This window comes from Strix aluco, chromosome 1 (assembly GCF_031877795.1).
Source record: "Strix aluco isolate bStrAlu1 chromosome 1, bStrAlu1.hap1, whole genome shotgun sequence".
Taxonomy (NCBI): Eukaryota; Metazoa; Chordata; class Aves; order Strigiformes; family Strigidae; genus Strix; species Strix aluco.
This window is the reverse complement of record NC_133931.1, coordinates 158,615,589-158,641,678: the sequence shown is the minus strand read 5'-3', so window position 1 is coordinate 158,641,678 and position 26,090 is coordinate 158,615,589. Positions and strand designations below refer to the sequence as shown.

Sequence of the window (26,090 nt, the reverse complement as noted above, 5' to 3'; positions counted from 1 at the left end):
TAAGAACAATAATATCAAGAAATCCCACCTAATGGTATGGGGTTTTATTTATTTGGAAAAAAGACCCAAACAAAAGTCTCAACACTCCTCCAAAACAATGTCAACCTGATAACCATACAATCCATTTCAGCTTCAAAACATGTTTGAGCCTTTCAGTTGCTCTTTTCAAATACGTGTAGTGGCACGACTTTTATAGCAATTTGGGTGAATCTGAAAGCAAGCTAATTCCCAACTGCATATTCTAAACTTGCACTATAGCTAATAACTCCAGATTTAAACAGCCAAGCCCACCAAATGCCCAAAAACTTGAAAACTGTGCCAAGAGCATTAAATCAATAGTTTTTGCTGAGAACAGAATCTCTTCCAGATGCTCACTGAATCTTTTCCTAGCTCACATTGGCTGCCTCTATGCTACAAAGCAGAAACACTCTACTCCACATCAACAGTATCTTTGAGCCAGTATCAGGAATTTCACTAAACCTGGAAATAATAAATATACTTAGACAAGCTAAGACAGAAGGCAAGAAGAATTGACGTGAGAAGAACTGGAAGAACAAACTTGGGGGAAAATAAGGAAAGTTAAAAGGAGAAATAGGAAACTTTATGGAAAAAAGTGTACTTATTGCTTGCAAAAAGAAATGTTCTTGCTAATTTTCAGTCAGCTCTTCATCTCCTAGGTTCTTATTCCTGGGAATAAAAATAGTCAAAGCAGAGTTGCATTTTTCAAACCTCAGGATTCTCAAAGAAAAATGCGTTTCACTGACAGCCAGCCACCAAGTTTACAATTTCAACAGGAATTGTTTCAGATTATCTTTGTGGCTTCAGCAAAAAACTTAATTTCAGTCTTCACTGCAGCTTCACTTCAAAGAACAACTTGTTAACCTGCTTCTTTAGTTGAAGTTCTAGTTGATGAAGAAACTGAGTGCTACAAAGGACTAGTATCTCAAAGAAAAAAAAAGGCAATCCTACTAGTTTGCTACAACATTTTTGCTCACTGATCATCTGAATCTTAATGGAATACACTTCACCATAAAAAACCCATGAGCTTTATTTTACAAAATACCATATAATCATTATTGAATCCCATTATAATGCTTGAAAATGTAATATTTATTGCTGCAAACAAAATTCTACCACCATACCTTCAAAGTTAGAACAAGCTGTGTAGAGTATTTCTAATCTAAACTTAGTTTGACTGCTTGCAGCAATACACCTACAAGAATCTGGCTGTTAAACAGGTTAAAAAGAAGGGAGAGAGGAAGAGATGTGGAAGGTTATACTTGCCAATGTGGTAAGACTTTTGTATGAAACCAAAAAATCATTTTGTTTTTGGAAGCAAAAGGAGAAGATTTGCATGACACTTCCTCCAAAATACTTTCTGTCTGATCCCCTGTTCTCCAGTTTATTGTTATGCTAAGGTTATTTAGTAACAGATTTACCTGTGTTTCCTTTTCTTCTTTCTGGGAGGAGTATCAACATCTTCAGCAGGGACTGGAGCAATAATACTAGATTCCTTTACTCTAAACTCATACACCTAACAAGAGATACCATAATACATCCACGATAAATCTCTCACTAGTAGAAAGTTGCTCATTTTCTAAGTTAGTATGATTTTCTCCAACCAAGAACTTACAGATTATATCCAGTCATAGCCTCTTTTCAATACATTTAAAGTTGATTATTTTTGTCATTTAAGAACAGTCTAATTTAAACCTCCTGTAACTTTAATTTAAAAACAGTTTTAAAACTAACTTTTATATATTTGTGGCATGAATTCTGGATCATAGCATTCTTGGGAAAACCAAGAAAATGAATTAATTTTCTCTTTTAGTAATCAATACTAGTATTTCTATACTTCAGTTTTAAAAGTAAAATGCTGTCATCCTTAACAAGTAGGTTCCCTTCTTACCTGCCTGCATGTTTTGGTCCCAATCAGTCTGGCAATTGCACAGAAGTTGTCATAGTAGGTACCAATAAGAACTCTAAACATTGAGGCTTCTGCACCACTCCATTCCACATTCTCGGGAGGCTCAATATTTGGCTTCATCTTTATCGGTGTTTGACACCTAGAATTTGCTTCTGTAACAAATGAAAGTGTGGATCAGTGTAAGGCTACGTTTCAAAAATTTTACATAGCACTTAAAAATGCCGAATTATTAACTGTATTTAAAAATATCCCAGGTTTTTGTTGTTGCTTCCTAATCTAAGTGCCACAACAAAATAGCAGTTTTCACATACCTCTTAAAGTAGTTAAAAATAAGGTAACACTAGCTATTGAAATTACACAATCTCACTTCTATACATAAATTGAGACAACCTGGAAATTTTCTTACAGGGTTCTCTTTGATTAAACTCGTATTATTACTTTGTCTTTTCATTCAGTTCCATACATTCCAAATATGTGGTTTCTAGGATCGCGTGGCTCAACTTGGTTTGGGTTTTTTGTTTTTGTGGTTTTTGGGGTTTTTTCCAATCCTCTCAAGCACTGCAGCTAACTGAATAAAGAAGCCTTACCAGAGGAACTGGATGTTTCATCTTTCTTTTCTTCTTCTTCTTTATCATTGTTTTCTCCTCCAGTTTCAGTTCCAGCTTCTCTATCACTATCTGTGTCTTTCGATTCCAATACATTTATTGTCGGCGTGCTGGGTCTGCTGGTGTTGTTTGGAAGTCTTCCCCTTCGGCGGCCACCTGGGCGCTTTGGTGGTGTCTTTATACGCTCAGCGGTCAAGGCAGCTGCAAACTCCTTTGCACCTTCCTAAACACAAAACATTATCATTTTCAGTAAGAGAATTAAAAGTGTTTTCACCTGTGGTCAGGGATTGGGGGAGAACACGTTCTACTTGCACGCTGTATAACTTTGCATTATTCTACAAATTAATCACGTACACACAAATTCTAGTTAAATGCACTCTAACAATGAACATCAATACTTTTGATGCTATCATGAAAAAATAAATCTACATTTACAGAGTACTTATGTCAGTATTTCAGTTCCACTTTCATTTTGGCTGCCAAATGAAAAAGAATCCAGTAGTAAATTTCTATTTTCCTAGATGACAGAAAAAAAAATGAGAATTTCCCCCCAGAGAATACCCTTCAAAATACAAGAAATCTTCTTGCACATGGCACTTGAACAATATGCATTCTGCATTTTTTAGAATGCAATCACTGGTGATTTGTTTTCTAGTGGAAAGGGGTATGACAATGCGTAGCAAGCTTTTAGATTGGAAAATTACATGGTTTCTTGTACTAAAAAAATTTAGGAGAAGTATGAGAGAGATTTGAAATTATATTACTAAGGATTTCACCTTATTAATTTCCATCCTGTTGTTTCTCAAGAGCACAAATAATGGATGGAATCTGCCTTCAGCAAACTAAAAAACCTTTATAATTTTTAGTTGTGATATAACTTATGAGAGTGCTAAGTCTGTAAGACCCAGTTGTTTGACTAGATTGGACACAATAGCAGCAACATATTATTAGGAGGTGGTAATCTTTCTTCCCTACAGATATGTCAGGCTACATCTAATAGAGCTGAAAATTATTCCTACTTAGATTTTCATTTGATGACTGGAAGTAAACTCTTTTCTTTTGCACAAGCTGAAGATAACATACTTGACTTCAAGTAGTGCATATGCTTGTGGGCCATCACAGATCCAGCATGTCCTTACACTAAGTGTAGCTTGCTATACTGCAGCTAGCACTAGCACTTAGTGAATTCTAACATATGAAATTATCTTACCAGATGTTGATAACAGTGCGGTCCACAAGGCTTATTATCTAATGCTGTTTCTGTATTCTTTCGTTTATAAGTATTAGGAGTTGCATGGAATGCTGTTGAATCAAAACATCACATTTGTAAGTTTTCATATTAAAGATACACTAAATATCTAACCTCAAACAGTATCCAAAACATAAGGTTTACCAAGACTTTACTAAAACCAGAATAAAAATTATAACAAATGGAAAAAAAACCACAAAATAAACCCCATCTAGTGACATCTGACTTACCGCTTAAATACACAGAGACAGCACACATGGGTAAATTTTGCATATGCCCGTTTATATCAGTGAAGACAGTCATCACATTTGTTTCATGTATCAAGGAAGACTTGCTGTATCTTCCTTCCCAACAAACAGAACAGACTTTAATTCTGTTACCATGTTAAACAGAATTATTCAGGACTTCTCCTATTAATGCATGATGATCTGTTAATCTGTAAAATTCAGGTCTTCAATTTCTATCTTGTCAAAAAATCCAACCCCACACACTTTGGAAAGGCAATGGACGCACCTTTCATTCTTGTTAGAAGGACACGTAAGCATTTTTACTCTATCAGTTTATCAGCACTCCAACTAAGCTGACAGGTGATAAGAGTTCAGTTCCTATATCCCAGATGAAGGGTAAAAATAAAGTAGCGTCACACAGTCACTGTGGATCAGAACAACCACAGAGGAGTGTCTGCTCATGTATCTGACAGACTCTTAAGTTGCAGCATGGTGACTCAGAAAGGAGCAGAACTGGACACATTACAGGTGCAACGTGAGCACCTTTATAACAGGATGGCCTTGTTTCCTACCCATTCCCTTTGCCAGAGCTCATCTCTACCAGCTCTCCCCCTGTGCAATCCCTGCCTCCCAGCAGGATGTTTTCGGAGAGACTGACTTTCCTGGTTTTGCTGGAAGTCTTGGGAACTCTTCTGAATCCCTTACTTAACTGAAGCCTGGAAAACCTGCAGCTAGAGTCTCACCAGAACTCATATAACTCATGTTCCCAAATTATATTAGGAGTCTTTTGAAATATCTTAGTTTTCTGCAATTCTCTTTTTTAAAAAAAAAAATCCTCCATGCTCAAAGAACGCGTTTTTTATATCTATATAGATATCAATAAATGTGCTAACAGTGGCATACACAACTAAAAGGAACAAAAATGGAGAATGTACTCAAGTTTTTTTAAAAAACAAAACCAAACCAACACAAACCCAAAAAACTATTCAGTGCTGTCTGTTTCCTAATGCTCCATAAAGGCCTACAGAAGACACCCATCTGAAAATGCACAATTCCCAAGCACTGTGAAAGCACTTATGCTGCAGTTTTACCACAGTTGCAGTTAGGCAACTGTAACTTACAATTAAGTTTTTCAACAGTCAGTGAATAAAAAGTGCTAAAGTTCAAACTGAAAGAAGAAATCCCTCCCCTCCTACCCCTATTAATCAATAAGGGCTGGTCCATACCAACACCACACCCTTCTCCTTCAGTAAGCCACCACCATAGGATTTCCTACTCATCTTATTTCTAGACTGTGCACAAGGCTTCTCTTCATAAGAGTCCACTATGCTTTCAAGACTAAACTTTTTATAAATGCTCTTCCTTCCCTTTTAAAGAATGTGGGCCAAGCTCACATATGTCTTCACAGACAAAGTGTTTAAAATTTAATTTCAGTGATCTGGCTTGCAGTGTAGCTCCACAAGTACTTGTTTTGGCACCAGTGGGGAGGGTGACCAGTGGTGGTGAGCGCTTCTTAAGAGAGCTCTGATGAAACCATCACTTCATGCTCCTCTCCCATAAGGGAAGGTGTGCTGGAAATCCAATCATAAATTCTATAATGTTATGCCTGTATTAATGACAGCAGCACACAGGAACCTCAGGGAAGCAATGTATTCTTTCAAGGTTTTCTTAAAAAGGTATAAACAAAGTATCACTAATTAAACATTGCGTCACTTTCTCCAGAGAAATATATTACATTTTATAAATCTGGAAACACAAAAAAGCTTTCATTTTCTACATATGGACATACAGATATGCAAAAATTATTTACAAGCAAGTATAGGAATGTAGTTTAATGCATATTATTGCTATTAGCATTCTTTCTTCCCCCACATTCCAGCTAAAAGCTTTTATGTGGTATGTCACTTCTCACGTTTCACATATCCTTCAAGTGTTCATACATTGTGTAGGTAAAATATGTTAAATAACAAAGAAACCTTGTAACTGAATGCCAAGTTATTCCACCTTTTTCCAGCTTTTAAGAAACAATGGGAACACCCCACCCAAAAGTGGAGGAGAAAAAACCCACATTTTTCAACACTGCATCTTTAAATTTGTAGAGTATACCATTTCATTTATTCAGGGGTTTTTTTGGTTGTTTTTTTTTTTTTCATATAACTGTTTTACCCTCTCTTCACACCACAAGGAAAATAATTTTGCAACAATGCAGAAGAGCAGTAAAACATTTGCAAGCCATGATCTATATCAGACTGCTGCAATGTGAAGAAATCAGAACTGTTCTTTTTACATGTCACTTGCAGATGCAAACATTTCTCACAAGTTCATTTGTGAGAGGTCCTAAAATGAATGTTTATTTTTTTTAAAAAAATGTTTTCCTTTAGACAATTAAGAAATGTTTAGTTTGTAATGCAGTGAAACAAATCAATGTTTGACTTTTTAAACCAGCGAGACCTCAAAAATACACTATATCTGATACTTAATATTAGAATCATATCTTGTATTCCACTATTTCAGAAACACCCAACATAATATAGTACTGACAACTATAGTCAAGAATCTACCACCGCTGTTGCGAGGTATTTTTTGGGGAGGCTTGTAACAAAGGGCCCAGGACAAGAATAAAACCGTACAGCTGTATTATGAATCTTGCAAATATCAGTAGTAATTTTTCAAAAAAATCAAAGAAGACTTTGCAGAATTTCCTAAATAACTAAACTCCATATTTCATCAATAATTTCCTTATGAAAGTCATTCTAAAACTGCTTCACTGAGCATGGTTTTTGTCTTTGAGATTTATTACCTGTCTCATCCCCAGTGGGCTCAATTCTCATATTTTTCATAATGTGAAAGTACACAGGCAACAGTTTAGCCTGAAATGTACATCTGCTTCACAGTCAAGCTATTTGGGAAATTCTCCCTACCTGATATTTTTCCTTCTTCTAAATTCTTTGTTAGTCCAGACATTTAGGCATAATTCCTTGCTGTCAGCAAATGAAGTCGGTACACAAGTTTTTTCAGTAATGTCATCACCTGCACATAAAGGGATTGCCAGGTCGTCAAGGGGACTTGACATGTTAAAAATCTAATGATAACTTTTCCAATATTTAACCCAAGTGTTCTAGAACAAAGATTCGAAACTCCATAAAATAAGGCTAATCTTAACAAAAAAAATGGAATCTGAGAGGGGGAATTACAAAAATCAAAACCAGACCTAATAGAATTTCTGTATTTTTTTAATTCTCTATGCCTTCTCCAGATATTTGCTCCTTTCAAGGTACAAATCTGATCACTGTAGCCCACCACATTACCAAAGTAATTCATCAAAAAAGTCATCAGCAGAAGCCAGGGCATCATCCTGTAGCGCTTGGCAATTGCATGAAGTAGAACATAAGGGCAACTGATAAGGGTGCCAGTAGAAACGTTACCAACTTTTTAAAGAAGTTAAATTGTTAAATTGTTGCAGACTCACTGAAAATTGCTAGTGCAGCCCCGATAACCAGAGTAGTCTTTTTTTTTGATGAGTTACTTATTCCCAGCAATGAATCTGGTGGATTTTGACCAACAGTCTTAAGATTTCGCAGAAAGCAAAGAAGTCATACAACTGACTCTCAGTTTTTAACAGGTAAATTCCTAGCTCTAGACAGACACTCAGACAGACAGACACACAGACAGAAAACAATCCTCTTTCTTTGGCGTTACTACAGACAAAAGCAGAAGGAAGCAATGCATCCAAAGCAGTGACCAGTCATTGTAGATGTGGGGTTTGGGTACGTCTTCAGCGAATGGTGACTGAAGCATCAGTTTACTACATTCAGTGTCCAGTATGAAGGCTACATAATGAATGTGTAAATCAAGCTTCTCTTGCTTCTCTTTGCAATGATCAAGTATCAAATATATTTTTATCAGTGACAATGCATGTGCTGCACAAGCTGTCATGAAGAGCATTATCATAACAGGTAATTTCACACTCCAGCTTGACACAAAGGTATATCTTGAATGCCTCCACAGTGGAAGTGTTATTCCTCCTTTTTTTCTGCTATGGCCCTGAAAACCTGAAGAGATGACTTAAAGTTTGGGCCTTTTTAAGTATGAGGCATGGTTTAAAATGAAGCCTTGGACATAGACCACTTTGGAAAGAATACTGACTTGCTTAAAGGACTTGTTGCTGGTGATTTCTGACAAGAACTGAGGCAATTTAAGTGTTTAGCATAAACACTTTGTCTTCCATCTGAAAGTTATGAACACAGAAAAGCAGGCACAACGCTTTCCACTTAAAGGATGCTTCTAGTGTGAGAACTGAGGTCCTTCAGCCAATCACTGACATGACTCTGGACTTTGTCATTAATCTGGCACTTAAGAACATGTCAAAATGAACAACACTATGAACCTGTCCCTCACAGCACTAAAAGAAAAGAGGCCTCACAGAGTTGGTGCAATAAAACTGTGGACTGGTAATACCAGGCTCCCCAGAGTAGCAGGTACTAAAACATGGTCTGTGGATCCTTTTCAGTTCTACTTCTAACAGTCTGCAAAAATAACTATGAAAGTCTATATAAAATCTATATAAACTATGTAAGTAATCAAATATATGTGTATTTTAGAGGAGCCCATATCTTCACTGGAAGACTCATACAAGTTTATAAAGTTAGTGAGAAAAATGGCCTAAAACCACTGCTGCAGAAGCACCTAAAATCTTTTGGGGTGCTACTGGAAAAAGTTTGTTCTATGTCTGGACAATGCTTTCCTGTTGACTTAAAAAACAAAATCCTTCTGAAGAAGTAAAACTAGACTGGCATTCAATCTCCCTGCTAAACTATTGAGAGTGTTGTAAAACCACTGCCAGACAAACGGATTTGCCAAGAGGTAGCATGCAGCTTCACTTCCCTGCCCTACAGAGTAAGGCTGCACACAGCACTTCTTGGAATGAGTCATCCAGGCAACTAAGATACTTCGAAACAAAAGCTACAGCTTCGCAGAACACACCGTGTTGAAGCTGGCTGGACAAGGCAGCAGCTATAACTTCAGAAATTTATTGTTCTTAAACATTATTCAGAAGTAAGAGCTTCTTGCTTTGTATTTTCAAGCAAGGCCTGCCAACAGAACACAAGGAGAAAGTAAAACTAACAGACCTAACTCCAAAAGCCACAAATACTAAAGAAACTAGGAACGGGAAAAGCTTCCCCCCTCCCCGCCATCTGAGAACAACTCCAGTTCCTCCTCAAACTGAAAGGCAACTAAGGGAGACTAAAAAGCAGCAGCACTGTGTAAAGCCTTCAGTGTGAAGTACAAATACAGGCAGATTGCATGTGTGCTGGATGAGGAGCTGCTGACAAAGCACAAAGATTTCCAAATGAACATGCATGCACACTCACAGTGGAACATGCACATGAACAGTTAAGTCAAAAGAGAAAATTAATTTGAAATAGAGGGCATCATAGTATTCAACTACAAGTCGAAACCACTTCATATTTGACTGTTAGGTTCCTCTTTACATTTGACTCTGTTCTCAGAGAAAGAATTGTCTCAAGTAGCACTTCAGAATCTCTCTTAATCTTCACACTTTGCAAATGGAAACTAACATCACCGCTAATGCTCTTGTCAAATCCTTCCCCCAAAAGAATGGAGCAACATGAAAGTAATTCAGTGGAAAGGATACCACGATTTCTAAAACTCAACTGTCTGAAACAATTCTCTTCAAACCACCAGGTACAAGTAAAGTGGCTAGAAAGTAACCTGAGAGAATAAAAGATAAAACTGTTCATGGATATTCATTCTCCCTGCTGGAAAATGAAGCAAGTCTGATGAATAACCAGGTATTTTTATGGAGAAATATATTCCATTCTCCATGCACAAACCAAGAAAGCGTAACACAGAAACAGTAGTAGAAAACAATACAGTTTTCTTGAAAATTACGAAAAGAAAAGTAACATTAGAGGTTGGTCCAAGTCAGGAATTCTATAGGAACTCCTAAATGCAAGAAGATAAACTACCCCAAACAGGTGCATTCAGTTTTCTGAGGTATAGTTTTCACTGCAAAATTATGTCAACGTGGACAAGTTGTTTTTGTAAACTTTAGCGATATTACTGCTTTTATTTTTTCTTCTCTTTCCTTCCTTCTGTATTGCATCTTATGGTACTTCTAAGTTTCCTGACTTGCAAAAAAAAAATAAGAAATATACAAGCACACTGTAATTGTACTTACGATGTAAGAAGCAATCATATTTAAAACAGCGTCTACAGAAGAGTGTGTGAAAAGAGTGCAGGCTTTGCTCCCTCTGAACAGATTTAGCATTTGGTCCATCTATGTTTGGTGTGCACTCAGGAGGAAGAGCTCCGGGAAGCTGCTGCTCAGTGAGTTCTTTGTATCTTAAAAGAAAGAAATAGAAGTGATTTATTCAGTATAATTTAAAAAAAGTAATTTTTTATTTCAGTACCACTCTGCATTTTAAGTGACAAAATTTTAAAAAAATCTAAGAAATGTGTGCCAGCCAGAAAGGTCAATCTGTCAGTGACGTGACAAGTTATTAATTCCATACTCATTAATACAAATATAAAATTGGCTAGGAAAAAATGCATTTATTTTTTGGACTGTCATCTCCTCATATATATTACTCACTAACGCCACAAAGGAAACTTCACTTTCTTAAATAGAAGCTTTCATTTTACCACTTCAAAAAAAATAACATAGATTATTAAACACATGCAAGCACTCACTTTTCATTAGTTTGAAAGGAAGGCTAATAAACACCTCTGTATTGACTCAGTGGGAACAGTCAACTCCCTTCAAGTATCACTTGCAGAAGTTATACAACTGCCACAAAACCTAGCTGCCAGGGGGACCATTCCTAATCAACAAATATTTAACGAAGTCAAGGAATCTTTGTTTCATAAAGCAACACAGCAATATATATCAAGGAATACTTTCTTACTTCTCTTTCAATTCTTCTGCTGTACCCTTGTCTGGGAACATTGAGGAAATGGCTTCAAATATCTTGTCAGAAGGAAACCTCCGAGGTGGGTGGCTTTCTTTCTCTGTCAAAGAAGCAAAAAATTTGGAAAACAAAAAATGTGTATTTCTGATCTTTTGCTACTTCAAGGAGGTGTTCAGAGAAAGGGGGACTTTGCAGCTTCTTTTATTAGGATTTTGGCAAAGTTTTTTATTTCTAAATTAGAGACAACTTAAAACTGCATTAAGTGATCTTTCCTGCTGAAAGAACTCTACTAGTAAAATTCGGAGAAACCATTATTTCACCAGCAGATGGAGATGGCAATTCAGAACTCTGCCTACTTTAGCATAATGATATTTTATTTTCTGAGGAGTACGAAAGCATTTATTAGACAGATTTCTGGTGCATTTGACTGTCTCAGTATGGAGATAAACAGAAATTGGCAAAAGCACCTTTCACAGTATTCTCAGTACAACTCTTCAACTAAGTGGCAAAAGAAATTATGAAGAAAGCGATGCTACTTTAGACCTGAAAACTATCAAGTAGAAGAGTTTGAACCAATTTATCGAGTGATTAGAGAAAGGGTGTTTTGGTTTTAATTTTTAAAGTCTGCAGACAGACATACCCATCCTGTTACCTTCCCGATCTTTTTGCTTGTCATCTCTTTCGTCAGGATTGTCGTCTCCATCATCATCATCTTCATCATCACTATATTGACCAAGTGCATTGACCAGCTCAACAAATATTTCATCATTGATAAATCCACATTCTGAAATTCAGCAAAATTGGGAATGAACGAAAAAGCACAAGGTTTATATGAAGTATTTTTAACCCTCCCTACACCTGAATTAAATTATGGCAAATACTGTAATTTAGGAAAAACAATTTTGTATTTTTTCCCCCCTCTTAATTTCAGCATATGAACTAAGAAATAAATACTGAGCATTTTTAACTCTTAGACTGACAACTGGGAAGGGAGAAGGAAACTTGCTGAAATTTTTCTTTTCCTCACTCCCTGTGCTTCATACTAGTAGACGTAAATAAACCTCTCTTCCTTGGAAGATAAATTACTTACTAGCTAGACTATTTAAAAGATTTTATGCTAGAATCCCAATGCCAACATGGTTGGATTAAGCCAGCCTGGAAATGCATACCAACACTCTATGAATCTATCCTTGGACAGCTAGGCAATCTCCAGAGAGATTTTTGGTTGGTAGTTCACAGCATCCACTTCCCCCCTTAAAGACCCCACTGGTAAGGTGATAAAAAAAGAATACAATTATACACAAAAAATTTGAGAGAAAACTGAAGCATACAATGATGCGTATATCTGCTTATTAGCTTATATTCTGCTGTGAAATTCAGAGAGCAGCACAGACAATAAGGCATTTCTTCAGAGACGAAAATCATAGTTAGTGTTGACAGAGACTGCTCTTATTTTTCAAAAAATAACCCTGAACTGTGTGGGAACTGTAGTGCTTATCACCATCCTTCTGAACCTGGACTGGGGTTGGATGTCAAACTATAACTTGAAGGAAACTATTAGTTTTATTCCTATGTAGACAATGAAAACAGGCAGATACTTCATTTGGATGTTTTAAACAGAACTCTTAATATACACAGGTTAGTATGACTTTCTCTCCCAAAAGTGCAATTACAGAGCTAGTTTACAATTCTGACTCCTACGTGAGAATGCCTCTGGATTACAGATTCCCACAGCATTTACATTTAATTACAGTCACACAAGAATACTAGTTATTGAGACACTAAAAAACTATCTCTCTGCTTTCAATATACAGTTTTGAAGGACCCATAATAACAGTAGTTGCCATCATAAACTTGGGACTCAAGACAGTAAAACAAGATTAATTTTAAAGCTAGACTCATTTAATAATAAATCAAATAAATAATAGAAGACATTTGCTAGTAAAGTCACCACTTTGACATAACCAGTTCTCTGACAAGGATGTCAGCAATCAGTAAATCTGTAAAAATATCCAAAGGCAAAACCCCATGAAACATTTCATATTCCTCAAGAAATATAAAGGCAACAGCTATCCTGAAGACATTAACAAGACTGGGTAGGACTGAGTAGCATTCATTATCGAATCGCAGGCTTAACCTTCCTGAGTGGCACATGATGTACTCAAAAAATGTAGTTCTCTTTCTCAGTCACTCCAGCATTAACAGGAATATAATCAATTTTAAGAAACAATTCCCCATTTGGGTGGAGGGAGGTGGGTGGGTAATGCTTCTGTGAAGGGGGAAGCAGAGTAGTCAGAGAAATCTTTACAACTGTAAAGTTCAGGCTTGTATAAGCCAGTTCTGAGTGGGCACACAGAGCAAGCAAAAGGTTACTACTTCACCAAGACTTTAGCAAACTAAGGGACAGATGGCATTGCATGCAGTCCAGCTCCCACACAGAATAAGAGATAAACTACACCTATGAATACATATATATAGTGTGCCAACAGAAGGATACAACTTTGCTCTATAAGCTGACTTACAGAAAGGAGGCTTTTAAATAGCTCTTATTTTCCTTAAAGGAAAAAAACCCAAAACCCACAAGAGGTTATTGTGTCGAATCCCATTCACAAGTGTTGTCTTTACCAGAGTTTTGCATACTTCTCCTGCCACTTTCTGCTAGGCAAGACACGCATAGGGGCATTATATTATTATATTCCAAAGCTCTGAGCATAAAATTGAAGACCAAGAACTTCTCCAAGTTGCACCTAGGCATTATGACAACTCACTGTATGGTCTAGAGAAAAAGTTAATGTATTTCATTTCTCCGTACTACTACTTCAACAATTTGCAGCCTTCTGAAAATGCAAAGCAACGTATTTAAATAAGGAAGTCTGTTATACCCAATGTTTACACGTTGTAGGGTTTCTAGAGATACTACTGTAACAATCAAGCATCAGGACTTAACAAGCAACACTGACAACAATTATTTATGTAGGAAGAAGCGATTAGTATACCTGAGTGTTTGGGCTCACCTCTGTCTCCATGCACTTTCCCATCATAGTTCTTTATCAGTTCTTCAATAAAGGTACCATCCTGGTCAAGCACTTCATCTCCCATATACGGAATGTTATGTAAAACAGTTTCATCCTCTACCTAGTAATGACAGTTATAATCAAACAATTTTAAATTGGTTTTCAATTGACCATTTCTGCATTGCTATTTTCACATTCTACAAGTGCCTAGCTATCACAGTTAACTAACAGGCCTCACTGCTTTAGCACATTTATCATTAACTAGATAAATAAAACAAAACCCTCATCTTTGTTCAAAATTTTTTTTGCACTAGTGGTGACTGGTTCAAGATACTGTCACTAGCTCCTAACATTAAGGTTAGCAGGGTGTTTCCACAAAGCTTCTACTACTGAAACACCATAAGCTACCTGGCTTTGGGAAGCTTGCATTTGATAAGTTCATTCTCCCTTCCTTGGTGCTCTTCCACAGTAATGTGCAACGGAAACTACCCCTTCATTGCTTTGCCAGAGAAAAGAAAATATGATATGAAAAGACTCTAAATTCAAGTTGTCTAAACAGCAAGCACAGAAACATGCTTCACAATTTAATCTGAACTCCACGGTCATTTTTTTTTGTCTGCATATAGACTAAATGCATTCATACTCCCATGTTTTATCAGTAGAATTTACAGACCTTGACACTCAGCTGTATCTTCCAATACTAGAGAGGAACCTTCTATTGCTAAGAAGATAAATGTAAACTTTCCTGCTAATCATGATTCTGCAGCAGCGCAAAATATCCAAACATTGATGAATTGAAAGCAAGTAGAAAAATGCGTGGAAGAGCTCTGTACATATACTGGTAAAACTGGTTATTTAAATCACTTTGCTACGATTATTATCATCACAATCAGCCAGCGAAGGTGATCATGTGCAAAATGATGTGACAAAATTTGGAATAATCTTAGCCTTTCAAATAAGTCAAATACCTACATCAGAACTCCAACATTATAGTTTCTGCATACAGTGAAGCTAATCAGAAGAAAAGGCTATATACTCAGTTGCTATATAAGAATGTGGGGAGACTGTCAGGATTAAGTTCTCTTTATCCCATAAGAATTGCTATTCTGCTACAGGTACGTTGGTCAATTGTCTTACATAAAGACATTCATATCCCTCAGATAATGTTTCTCATTACACTGATTATATGCTTTCAAATAAATCTACATTTGTTAAATGCCATACAAGACTATTGGTCACCTAAATTAAAGAAACTTAGGGTCTCTTTACAGTAAGGTTCTAGAGATACTTAGGTTCATTGAGGACAGAGGTTTAGTTTGCAATTAAAGTTACATTATTTTTTATTTGGGGACCCTACTTCTGATTATTACTGCCTTATTACCAATACCAAATAGATAGGGAGGGTAACTGGCAACAGATTTTTGCTGGTTTATTTCTAAAATTCACCCCTCCCTTTCCTCCATACATCCCAGCATTTTTTTTAAACTTACCATAAAATTCTGTTGAAGGGGAGACCAAGAATACATTATAGGCACAGAGGCAACAGCATTCAGAGTTTTCAGTGGGATGACTTGTTTTGGAAAATCTATATCACTGGTAACAGAGCACTGAAATAAGAGGTTGAAGTTACACTTACGTAGCAACATCACAAACAAAAAGAAAAAAAAAAAAACAGAGAACACTCTACAATGTACAAAATTCAAAGTGTTTGTCAAAATTAGCCATATCAGCCTTTGAAAAATACATCACATTTTTAGGGCATAATAGTAAGAATAGGTTTAGCCAGAAAAAAAAAGACACAAGATTTATTTCTATGTCAATACCTTTGCTAATAGATCATGGGGTTTTTTTCCACTTAAGTGGCTGGGATAGTATTTTATTCAGACTATTCAACCTACAATACCAATTATGTTTGGTATCTCAGATTTAGTACCTGTTGCTGCTACACTGATGTCAGAGTATTTACATCAGAGAAGCAACTGAATTACCCTGGCTTCAGATCAATACACGGCAGAAATCATGTATTATTTATGTTAAAAAACAAAATCATTTACTTTAATGCCAGCAAGACATCTATGGAAATAAATCCTCCATGTCTTGTTAATTCCTGTCCTGTTTCCCCATTGTTGTCGTTTCTCTTTATCCTACCCTCAAGCCTCTGATTATGCTCACTGCTTACAACTGAAAAATTAAAATTAACTCCTAATATGCAACTGTGGACATGACAATGAGTTTTTCAGCTACGGGACTTTTTTCTTTTTTTTGGAGTTCAGGGGTTTATATAGCCTCCAAAAGATAAACATGCCATAGAAATACAGACATCTTCTAGGTTATTCTTGTATCTATTCAACAGTTAACAGACACAGATCAACTTTTGTCAAGTACTTGGACAACAGTATGAAGAACTCCGAAAAAAGTCACAAACAAAAGCAGACAGGAACATACAAAGCTAGGGAAAGTACAACAAAGAGGATTTGGAGGTAGGTAAAACAAAGTTTAGAACAGCTATCATAGCTACCTGAAAGGAAAAAAGGAAGTGGAGACAAAAGATCTTTCTCCTTTCCCGAAGGGAAAGATGAACAGAGCTTCACATTTCTAAAGAAATACACAAAGTAATGTAACAAACAGTATACAGAGACAGTACCCCGGTAGAAGGACACAAGCCAGATTTATTTATTTTCTTTTTAATCTGCAGCAAATGAAATTAGATTTCTGCTGTGTATATCAATACTCAAGATACTGTCCTATGCTAATGCTTTATTCCCATTTCAGATTAAAGTTTAATTTTCTAGATAGCAGCCACCTAGCATATTTTTCATGTATTTTTCTTTAAAAATACAGAAGTAAAAAATAATTACTTTTATCTTTGGAACTAGAAGTCTCAGGCTGACAAATTAACTATGTCAAAATGACGCAAAGTTTTTGGTACTAAGTCTTAGTTATGTTGTCCTGCTGTTTTGGTGTGGAACCCATCTTAATATTTATTAGGCTAGCACAGGACATGTTATGGTCTCTGGTTGATGTGGACTGGACTAGCCATTGGAGAAAACCTGTGTCACCAACACAGTCTTCACCAATCACATGAAGGCTCTCACAAAACCTTTCCATCAGGTCACTAAACTTCTAGCCAGTGTCCTATGCAACTCTGAAGAAATTCAGCATATTAAGAAAAAAGATTTTAAAGTAATCTTAAGATCCCCACCATTTCTTTGTCTCATTTCTCTCACTATAACTTATGGCAATCTTAAATCAAGCATTAGAGTTCTGATTCATGAGACAGAGACTGGATTTGAATGCAGTAATTAGTGTGCTTATCAATTCAGGCAGGAAATTAACATAAAAGAATAGTGAATCAAGCTAGAAAACAAGAAAAAAAGAAAGAGGAATGGTGAGGAGTGATCTTTTACTAACAAAAAGAGAGCGAGAATGTGTAGAGAGGATGTGTACCTGTGTCAATTATTATCAGAAGTTCTGATCCTACAGTGCCATGTAAGAGGTATGGAGCTGTACATGAGTAATTGCATATTCAATCATGTTTAAGAGAAAACACTCAGGCAAAGGTCCTTGCCTGTTTGCATTTGAACATGCATGTACACAAATGCACCTCTGACAAACGCCCCCAGTTCCCCGCTAAAATTTTGGGAAAAGGATGATCTGACAAATTTCCTTGAAGAGAAAGTGGTTTGTTTGGGGTTTTTTTTAAGCTAGTCACAATAAAGTCTTTTCATTCTCATCCTACTGAAAAGAGTTAGCTTTTCAGATTATTACACATGAAACATCTTCAAACTGGCTTAGTGTGGAGAAGTGCCTAAAGAGCAACTGAGAAAGAAGATAAATTAACCTGGGCTGAATACAGAAAGTTGGAGTGGGCTTAAATCACTGCTCAAGCTACCAACATGGAAGCCAGTTTAGGTGCTCAAGTTGCATCACAATCATGGAAGTGTTTTTCACAAATTTAGCATCCAGTCTGCTTGTGCAACACAAGGGTGCATCAACTCAACTAACTCCTTTTAGAGCCTCTGTGGTTACATAACTTTAATTAACATAAAGAAGACTTTGTCAAGTGGGTGTGTTCACAGCTTTCACGTGTTTTAACTCAGTAACAACAAAAGTAACTACTCATTGGTACTACTGGGGGTCAACTCTAATAGGAGCAAGATTAAACTCCTAGTATCAGTGAGACAAAAACAGTTTGATTAAAGGATGCAGAGGTATGATCCAAGTATTATCAGAAATAAAGAAGTTTCACTTTTGTGTCTCTTTGAAGCTAGGCAGCCTGCTACATATTTATTGCTTTTCAGAAGTCATACAATTGAAGTAAATAATAAATAAATTCTTTAAGAGACTCATACAAAAAGTATTTAGCTGCCAAGTCATGTCATGCTGGGAAAAAAATAAAGAACAGCCAACTTTCCAGTATTAAAAAAAAAAAAAAAAAAAACAAACCAACAAACGTGCTAACAACCTTGTAAGTGGAATTACCACAACACATGTTAACCAACCTCCCTGGTCCCGCGCAATGAGCTCACAGAAGTCATGATGTGAACAGGCTGTATCCTACGTTGTTTCCATTCTTGATTTAAGATTTCAGTTCTTTCCAGTATCTTCTGGCGATTAGAATTAAACATACTCTAAAAATTAATCACAATTGTAAACATTACAAAGAAATCAAAGACTCTAAATTCACCTGCTAGTATCTTAAGGCATTATAACATTTACTAAAAAAATAAAACAAAACCAGACAGACTAAAAACAAGTACTCAAAACTCAACTGTCCAAATTTTGTTTAAATGTCAGCGAGGCTCAATATAGTTCATTATCCCTTTCTTTGACTCAAACCATGTTCTCATGTTTAGAGACTCAGAGGTTTAGCATGGAATTAAATTCTAAATGGAATTAGAAAGAATATGTGACTAAAGAAGTTGCCATACTTGCTCTCCAGAGTCACTTCTGATACTTAGCATGCCTGATTCAATCACATATAAATGTATCATACCTGTTTATAAGATCAGAGTTAAGACAAGTTTTCAGTACGTTAACAAAGTATTTAATGAAATTGTTACTGCAGGTGTTAACTGCAGGACAATTCATACCTCAGAAGAAAATCAATTTTTGTATCATTTTTTAAGCAATAGAACCAAAAGATTAAATACCTTTACTTCATCCGCACGTCGGAACCTCTTGAGCTGCCTCAATCTCATATATTCTGATTTCACACGTTTTCGCCAACAAATTGGTCCCTTCTCAGATTTTTTTCCGGTTTGACCCATGATTATACTACAAGAGAAAACGTCAGGTTAATATTGCCAAATGTGATGTCGCTGCTTACAGAGGAAGTTAAGTAGGATAGAGACATTCTTTTAATACCTTTCACATCCAACTCCTTTAATTCCTTTCAATCAGATACTTGCAATAACATCCCAATCCAACAAAAAAAAAAAAGAAAAATGAAAAAACGTACTTGAGTGATAGACACCAGAAAACAGTCATTTTAATTACAGAGCAGTGGGACCATTCACATTTGCTTTAAGCATATCTAATGCCTTTACACAGAAAAAGGTATGCAATGGATTTAAAGAAGTGGAACAAATCAAGATTCCCACTGCAAAGATACACACTGGTATCCTTGCAAGCAATCTGGTAAATTAATTTCTGGACAGCTACGTTCACAGCAGACAAACCTTTCCCTTCTCACAGGAGTCATCCTCTTCGGTAAGATACCAACTCCTAGAATAGGCTTCTGGAGTTGATTTTAAGTGCAGAGACATACCCCGAGTATAGTCCTCCCACCCAGCCACTCAAGAGTCAAAAAATTCTAGAAATTCAGACAAAGAGATTTGAAACAGTCAGAATAAGAGACCTTGCTCTCAAGTATTCTACAAAAACCCAAACTGTCCAGCTGACTGTAAACAGGACACTCATTCCACTTTTACTAATCACTCTGCTAGTACCAAGTGCTTCTTTTTTATGTTACAAGACTGTTGGTAATGAAGTTGCATTTTTACTTTATAATCCAATTGCATCGCTAGAATATGCCAATCTGCTCAGCATTTTTCAAAATCAAGGACCATATGCTGCGACTATGCTGGCAATGACTATTTTGACAGCATCCCGAAACAAAACCACTACATCGACGACTGGCTTCCTCTCAAGAATTGCACTGTAACAACCTATGGTATTTCACCGAATAGCTCAAAATAGCATTCACAATAGCCATTGTGGACTGAAAGACTGAAATGTCCAGTTGCCCAAGGTTAATACATCCTCAAACAAGCATAATCAATTTGAGCAGAAACAATTCCAGCCCTTCTGATTATCAAGGTAGGTAAACATGAACAGAGGTGTCTTCTTCAGGCCGGTGCCAAACGCCCAGTGCTACCTCCCCTGCCCCGTACCACAGCTCCCCTGACAGTCATGAGTACAGCTTTATTCAGGTTTTTGAAAGTTCTTTGCTGCTGTAGGCAGAGCTCTATTTTCAGCAGTTTTGTACAGGTTGGATCCGAGTTCTATCAGACTTTATGACAACTGGGGAGGGAAACAATAAAGAACCTGTTTATTCTCAATACTACACCTTCATTTACATTGAACACATTTACACTGAACAAAAGGTAATCGTCTATGTGAGCTTTACACCCGTTTTTATGCAAGACATTAAATCATACTGTGTAAGAAAAATTGTTGAGTTTTTAGATTTAGAATGAAACTGATTCAACAATTGTCACAATTGCCGACCCAAATCATGGGAAGCATCCTTTGAGGAAAAAAGGCACAGCATATAAATAAGTTTCACGTAATGCTTGAAGCACCTGCCTATACAGAGGGGAAGGACAGAGAACAAGCAGGGGGAGGTAAATCTAGAGCAAAATGTCAGAGTTGCTCTGCTTCCATGCCTCAAGGCAGCAAGTAGAATCCACCTGTACCTCACTTGCCACAACACCAGTGGTTACAAGAGATAAAAAGAAAATAAATTTTAAAAAATAATCCTGGACCATTCATGTTAGAGCATGGTAAAGACAATCAGTGATTCCGAGCGCACTACAATATTGGTTAGAGAACAGCATAAAAGCATTATGAAGTACAGAAAATGCATTGTATTATATGCTAAACTAAGCAAAGCAAAAATATGGAAAAACATACCATTAACTGGAAATAAATTAGACATAGAATAAGTATCATTAAATAAGAGAAAGACAGATTCTGAATTTGTAATACAGAACATCAAAATCACTTCAGTTATGGTTGAGCCAAAAGACATGGAAAAAGTACCAATGAATTCAAAAGATACATGAAAGCTCAGCTGACAATACTGAAGTAGCATATCCCATAAAAACAAAACACAGATTATGTTTACTTACTCTAACACTGCATCAACCACAGCTCTTCTTATTCTAGTTTCCTGGAGAATAACAAATGACTCAGGCTTTAAAAAAAGCTTAACTAAAATTAAATTGCCAGATAAGACCTGCTTATCAAAAGCAGATCTATATGGAAATTATATATAATTAGATTAAAGCCAACAACAAACCAAACAAACAAAAAACAGAATTCCCATCTTTCTTTCATACAACTGAAATGCAGCCCCCAGAAGATCACACACACAAGGATTTAAGACCGGAGAGCAATATATTCCCATCAAATAAACAAATCCAATCTATTCAATTTTTCAGTAATAAACATCATTGTTACCTGTTATATTAAAATGGTAAGAAAAATAATACTTCACAAGAAGATAAACACTTCCTTTTAAAACAGCATAAAACTTATGCACACTCAGGTCATTCATCTGAAAACAAATGGGACTTAGAAGGACACTCTCCTCTTGCACTAGTTTCAAGCTACTATCTGGGGCACAACATAGACAACCATTTAACATTCAAAGCATCAAATAATAAATCATAGAAAATTTTAAAAATGCACTTGTTTATGTCAAGTTATAGCAAGAAAAAGTTCTTCCAGATAAAGTAATAATGTTAGTGTGCAACAGTCAGTGGGATACACATAGTACATGAAGCCAAATATGTATAAACGAATTAGAAATGGCCTCTTAAATGGCAAGTCTGTATTAAGAGAAAAAGCACTGAATGGAAAAGAAGCAAATGCATGTATAGGTTATAGAAAAGTTATAACTAAGAAAAAAGCAAAGCGTCCTGGATGCATGGTTGTAAAATATGAATTTTGAAAATCCCTGAAAATTTATTAATGAATTCTGGTTTTGAGCAGCAGTTTTTCAAACCAAGTGAACCATATTTGTATGTTTCTGGGCAGCTGAACATCACCAGAGAAGAATTACAGTGTTGTTAACACATGTATTGTGGTAAGTGGTAATTGTTTTTCTGTCCCTAACCTCAGAAGAAAGTACGGGAGAAAAAAAAAAAACAAAAAAAAAAACCAAACCACAAGGCAGGAGGCAGGGAGAGAAGAGCGTATTTGTAGAGGACAGAGTTAATTCTCACAATGCCATTGATTCATTGTCTTCACATTAGGACTACAGCCAAATGCCACTGACAATTTCTAATGTCAATTCAAAGGTTGCCCCAAAAACTATTCATTTAAGAAACTGAACCAGAGAAACTGGGATAAGAAATTTCCCAGACAAAGACAGCCCATGTTGGGTTAGGGATGAGGAAGCAAAACATGAGAGAGAAAGATGAATTCTTACGGAAGGGTGCTGCACACTACCTCCACCCCTGGAGAAAGGGAAAGGAAAAGTAATCTGGAGAATTAAAAAACTTCAGGGAAACATCAACATAAACTTAATCTCTGGGACAAATTCAGGATTGTAGATGCTGTCTCAAGCCTGCTATTGGTCCACTTGCACTAGTACCTATGTGTAAGAAAAACCTTTCCCAAATCACTTTCTTCCACCATTTCTGCTGTTCACAGTTGTAAGTGCTCTGAGCTGTAACGAACTACACAGGTTTCACTTTGCTAAACAAGAAAAAAAGCCTATACATTTTCATTAAATTATGTTGTATGGGATTTGCAGCTAGGATTGCAGACCAGAAACGCTAGTGAATTTTAAGATAATTTGTCAGAAGTAGTCAACTTTTCATATAAAGTTTCAGAAAATTGCCACAGTAGCACAAGCAGCACAAGATAAATCCCATCTGTCTAAGAATAGTTAAACTGTCTTAACTGTCTTAATGTTAAACAGTTTCCATTTAATAAATAAAAACATGATACTGGATTGTCTTAGTGCAACGGTCTGATTCTGAGAGCCCCCAGGCCATGTCCCTCTTCTCTGTCCCCATTTCCCCTTCTGAATCCTGCTAGCTGTTTCTATTGTTTTAAAATCTTTTTCTTTCCCATTTTTGCATCCTCTTCAAACGAAGGGCCTACAAAAACCATCTGCTAAAGATCCCAGTCCTGAAAACTTTTATCCAAGAGAAAGAAACTACGTAGCAGTTAACCCTGTGGGCAACTTTAGGGGCAGATTATCTCATCTCCATAATAGATACCAGAAAGCAAGCGTAACTCCAAAGCAGTTATACTGTTTCTACAGAAAACTCCCAAAGTGCAGAATGACTTCCACGTAAAACCTGAGCTAACCTCGCCAGATCTTACCTGGCATCACGCTAAGAAGGGAAACCTTGCCATAATTCCCTGCACCCCCTTTGCAGAAGAAGGAACACTGCGAAGTGTGCTGAAACAGCCCCAACGATTCTAGTGTCAACCTCGTACAGTCAGAGACAGATGGACTGCGTCATTCCAGACTGGGCAATCACCCCGATGCCATGGCAAGCAAGGAGATGCATGTGCCATACCTAAATGCAAAGGCTTAATACCCTGGGTCCAAAGCTGGGCTTAACCCAGCCAGCCCTCCCGGAGCACAGCACTGCAGAACTAAGTGACCCCACACTGCCTATTCCATACATACACCTGAGCGTAGCTACACTCTGCTCACCAGCTCTCATACCATCCATATTTTTCCATTACTTGTAATATTACAGCTATCTAATTCCCTGAGCTATAGAGTACACCCATGCACAGTATACCTAAGTGCATGGGTAGAACTGGACATTAGATAATTATACTAACGAGTGGACCAATGTCATTCTGAACAGACCACCATCAAATACAAGAAAAATCACAAAACAGACACCTCTTTTTGACCAATAAGGAGTTTGAACTATGGTATTACGAATGAGAATTATGGAACCCACCTAAACCACTGATTTTAAAAAACCCTGCAAGAAAATAAAAACAAACACATAGCTATTCTTTTCAGTTTCTACTCATGCATGCATAGCTGGAAATGAAAAACAACAAAAATGGCAGCATCCTAAAGCATATACATTTGCATTTTAAATAGACTCTGCTGAGCATTGCATGAAGTTATGTACAAGATCCACATTCTTTACAGTAAATTTTAAAGAAACTTCATGCCTACAAGCTTATATCAGCCAATACTTACTTTTAACAGTCAAATACATCTAGGATTCACAATGAGAGACAAAGAAGTATAGAAAAATTTCAGCTCAAATTGCTCCTGTTTTGCCTACAGAACATAGAAACAGCCTTATTTAAAGACAATGTCCTATTTTTCTTGGATCGTTTTGGCAATATCCATCAGTGACAGACAAGCACACAGATAATTCTCTAAATTAGGCAGTCTATTCAAGCAGTCGTACTGCTGTCAAAGACTATATTTAAGCTCCTCTGGCTACCGTACCAAATTTCAGGGGAAAAAAAAAAAATAATGAAAATTTTCAAATTGGAAATCATGGGAGAACAAATGAGGGTGTCTGCCCTTTTAAAAGAATGCTATTAGTTTGTAACTGTGCTTAATATCATACAATATTTTAAACTGTAACAACATTACATTATCTTCTTCATTTCTGTTTGGATATATTTATGAATTAAGACATACTGTGTACAGTAAAACTTCTCAGTTCCTTTTTGCGAATTAATCTACACCCAAGATTATTAATATACTTTAAATATATGCATACACTGATACGATACTGCACTTAAGAGCACTCTTAACCAACAGATTCAATGTGGGGTGGGGGCAGGGAAGGTAAGGTAGGGGGAAGAATATAAAACCCAGCAGAGAAACTGTATATGTAACCCAATGCAAACACAACAATAAAATAAGTCATCATGTTTTTTGTTGCCTAGAGTAATAGAGTAATGAAGGAATAAAATAATTCAGATGGGGCAGGGGTAGGTGGGGGGAAGTACTACTTCTACTTTCTACAAAGACAAATGCAAATGCTTTCACATTTGCTTCTCAGAACCTCGAGCTCTAAAGGAATGTATTTAACTGCACAGCCCTGCTCAATGAACTACACCACGCTGCTTCTCAACCTCTTCTAGCTCACCGTTAGCATGCCCACAGCCCTGTGAACAGTGATGTTCTTCAACTAAGTTCTCTGGACTGGGTGCACTGGTAAGCTCCAAGCTTGCCATGCATCTGAACTGGCTTCACAAACTGTCCCTTCAGATACAATAAATTCCTTTAGATTCAATACCACATAATGAAGGTCCTCATCCAAGTAATTTCCTCAGCAGCGATGCCATCTTACAATCCACACTTCCCAACACTTTATTCTCACCCCAATACTGCCCACTGAGCTGCAGTCCCTCTTCTCAAAGGGATGCACTGTAAACTGGATTAAACTGACCAACAATAAATAAAAGCTCACTTTTGTGATTGTTTGTTCTCTGAAGCACAGATCAGTTTGATGATCCCATCCACAACTGCGGCTTCCTGTGCACAACTATAAAGCAGAAAGGATTTGTTAGGAACTCAGATCAACGCTAGGGAAAAACTAGTGCAGGCAATTACACCAACAGTGCAGGCACTGGTTTTCCATATCAGTTTACTCTGGAAAGGCAGACACACTCTTTAACTGTAAGCTGTTATCAGATCAAGACAGCATATAGGTCTCTCAGCCTGAGCATAAGCAATCTTACTAATGGAGAAATGATTATATATTAAACCCTATCTGAAGTTATCACTGAATTTCAAGCATCTACAAAACTTGGTTTAGTATAAAAAAAAAAAAAGGCCAACAGAAAAAAAAACAACCACACCCCACTACACCACTACACCCTTCTATGCTTTTCCTCAAACTAAAAAAATTTCTGCTCAGGCAACAGAATTTATGGCAACTTTCATGTTCAGAAAGCA

The 26,090-nt window shown here is 36.7% G+C and overlaps 1 protein-coding gene across 9 annotated transcripts in view; it reads right to left on the bottom strand.

Moving 5' to 3' along the window:
* Window positions 1-26,090, bottom strand: part of EZH2 (enhancer of zeste 2 polycomb repressive complex 2 subunit) — a 51,961-nt gene that overhangs the window by 11,051 nt on the left and 14,820 nt on the right. For 4 of the 9 annotated variants that reach the window (XM_074842831.1, XM_074842851.1, XM_074842841.1 and 1 more), the window contains exons 2-12: window positions 19,108-19,231; window positions 18,457-18,585; window positions 15,445-15,561; window positions 13,937-14,075; window positions 11,581-11,724; window positions 10,938-11,040; window positions 10,211-10,374; window positions 3,743-3,834; window positions 2,515-2,755; window positions 1,910-2,079; window positions 1,440-1,534 (exon numbers count right to left, since the gene is read on the bottom strand). In XM_074842831.1, coding sequence (XP_074698932.1) covers window positions 1,440-1,534; window positions 1,910-2,079; window positions 2,515-2,755; window positions 3,743-3,834; window positions 10,211-10,374; window positions 10,938-11,040; window positions 11,581-11,724; window positions 13,937-14,075; window positions 15,445-15,561; window positions 18,457-18,585; window positions 19,108-19,224 — 1,511 coding nt within the window. In that variant the 5' untranslated portion in view covers window positions 19,225-19,231. Of the gene's footprint in view, window positions 1-1,439; window positions 1,535-1,909; window positions 2,080-2,514; window positions 2,756-3,742; window positions 3,835-10,210; window positions 10,375-10,937; window positions 11,041-11,580; window positions 11,725-13,936; window positions 14,076-15,444; window positions 15,562-18,456; window positions 18,586-19,107; window positions 19,232-19,321; window positions 19,785-26,090 lie in introns of those variants that run through there. The other 5 variants (XM_074842820.1, XM_074842789.1, XM_074842804.1 and 2 more) reach the window with 5 other exon arrangements.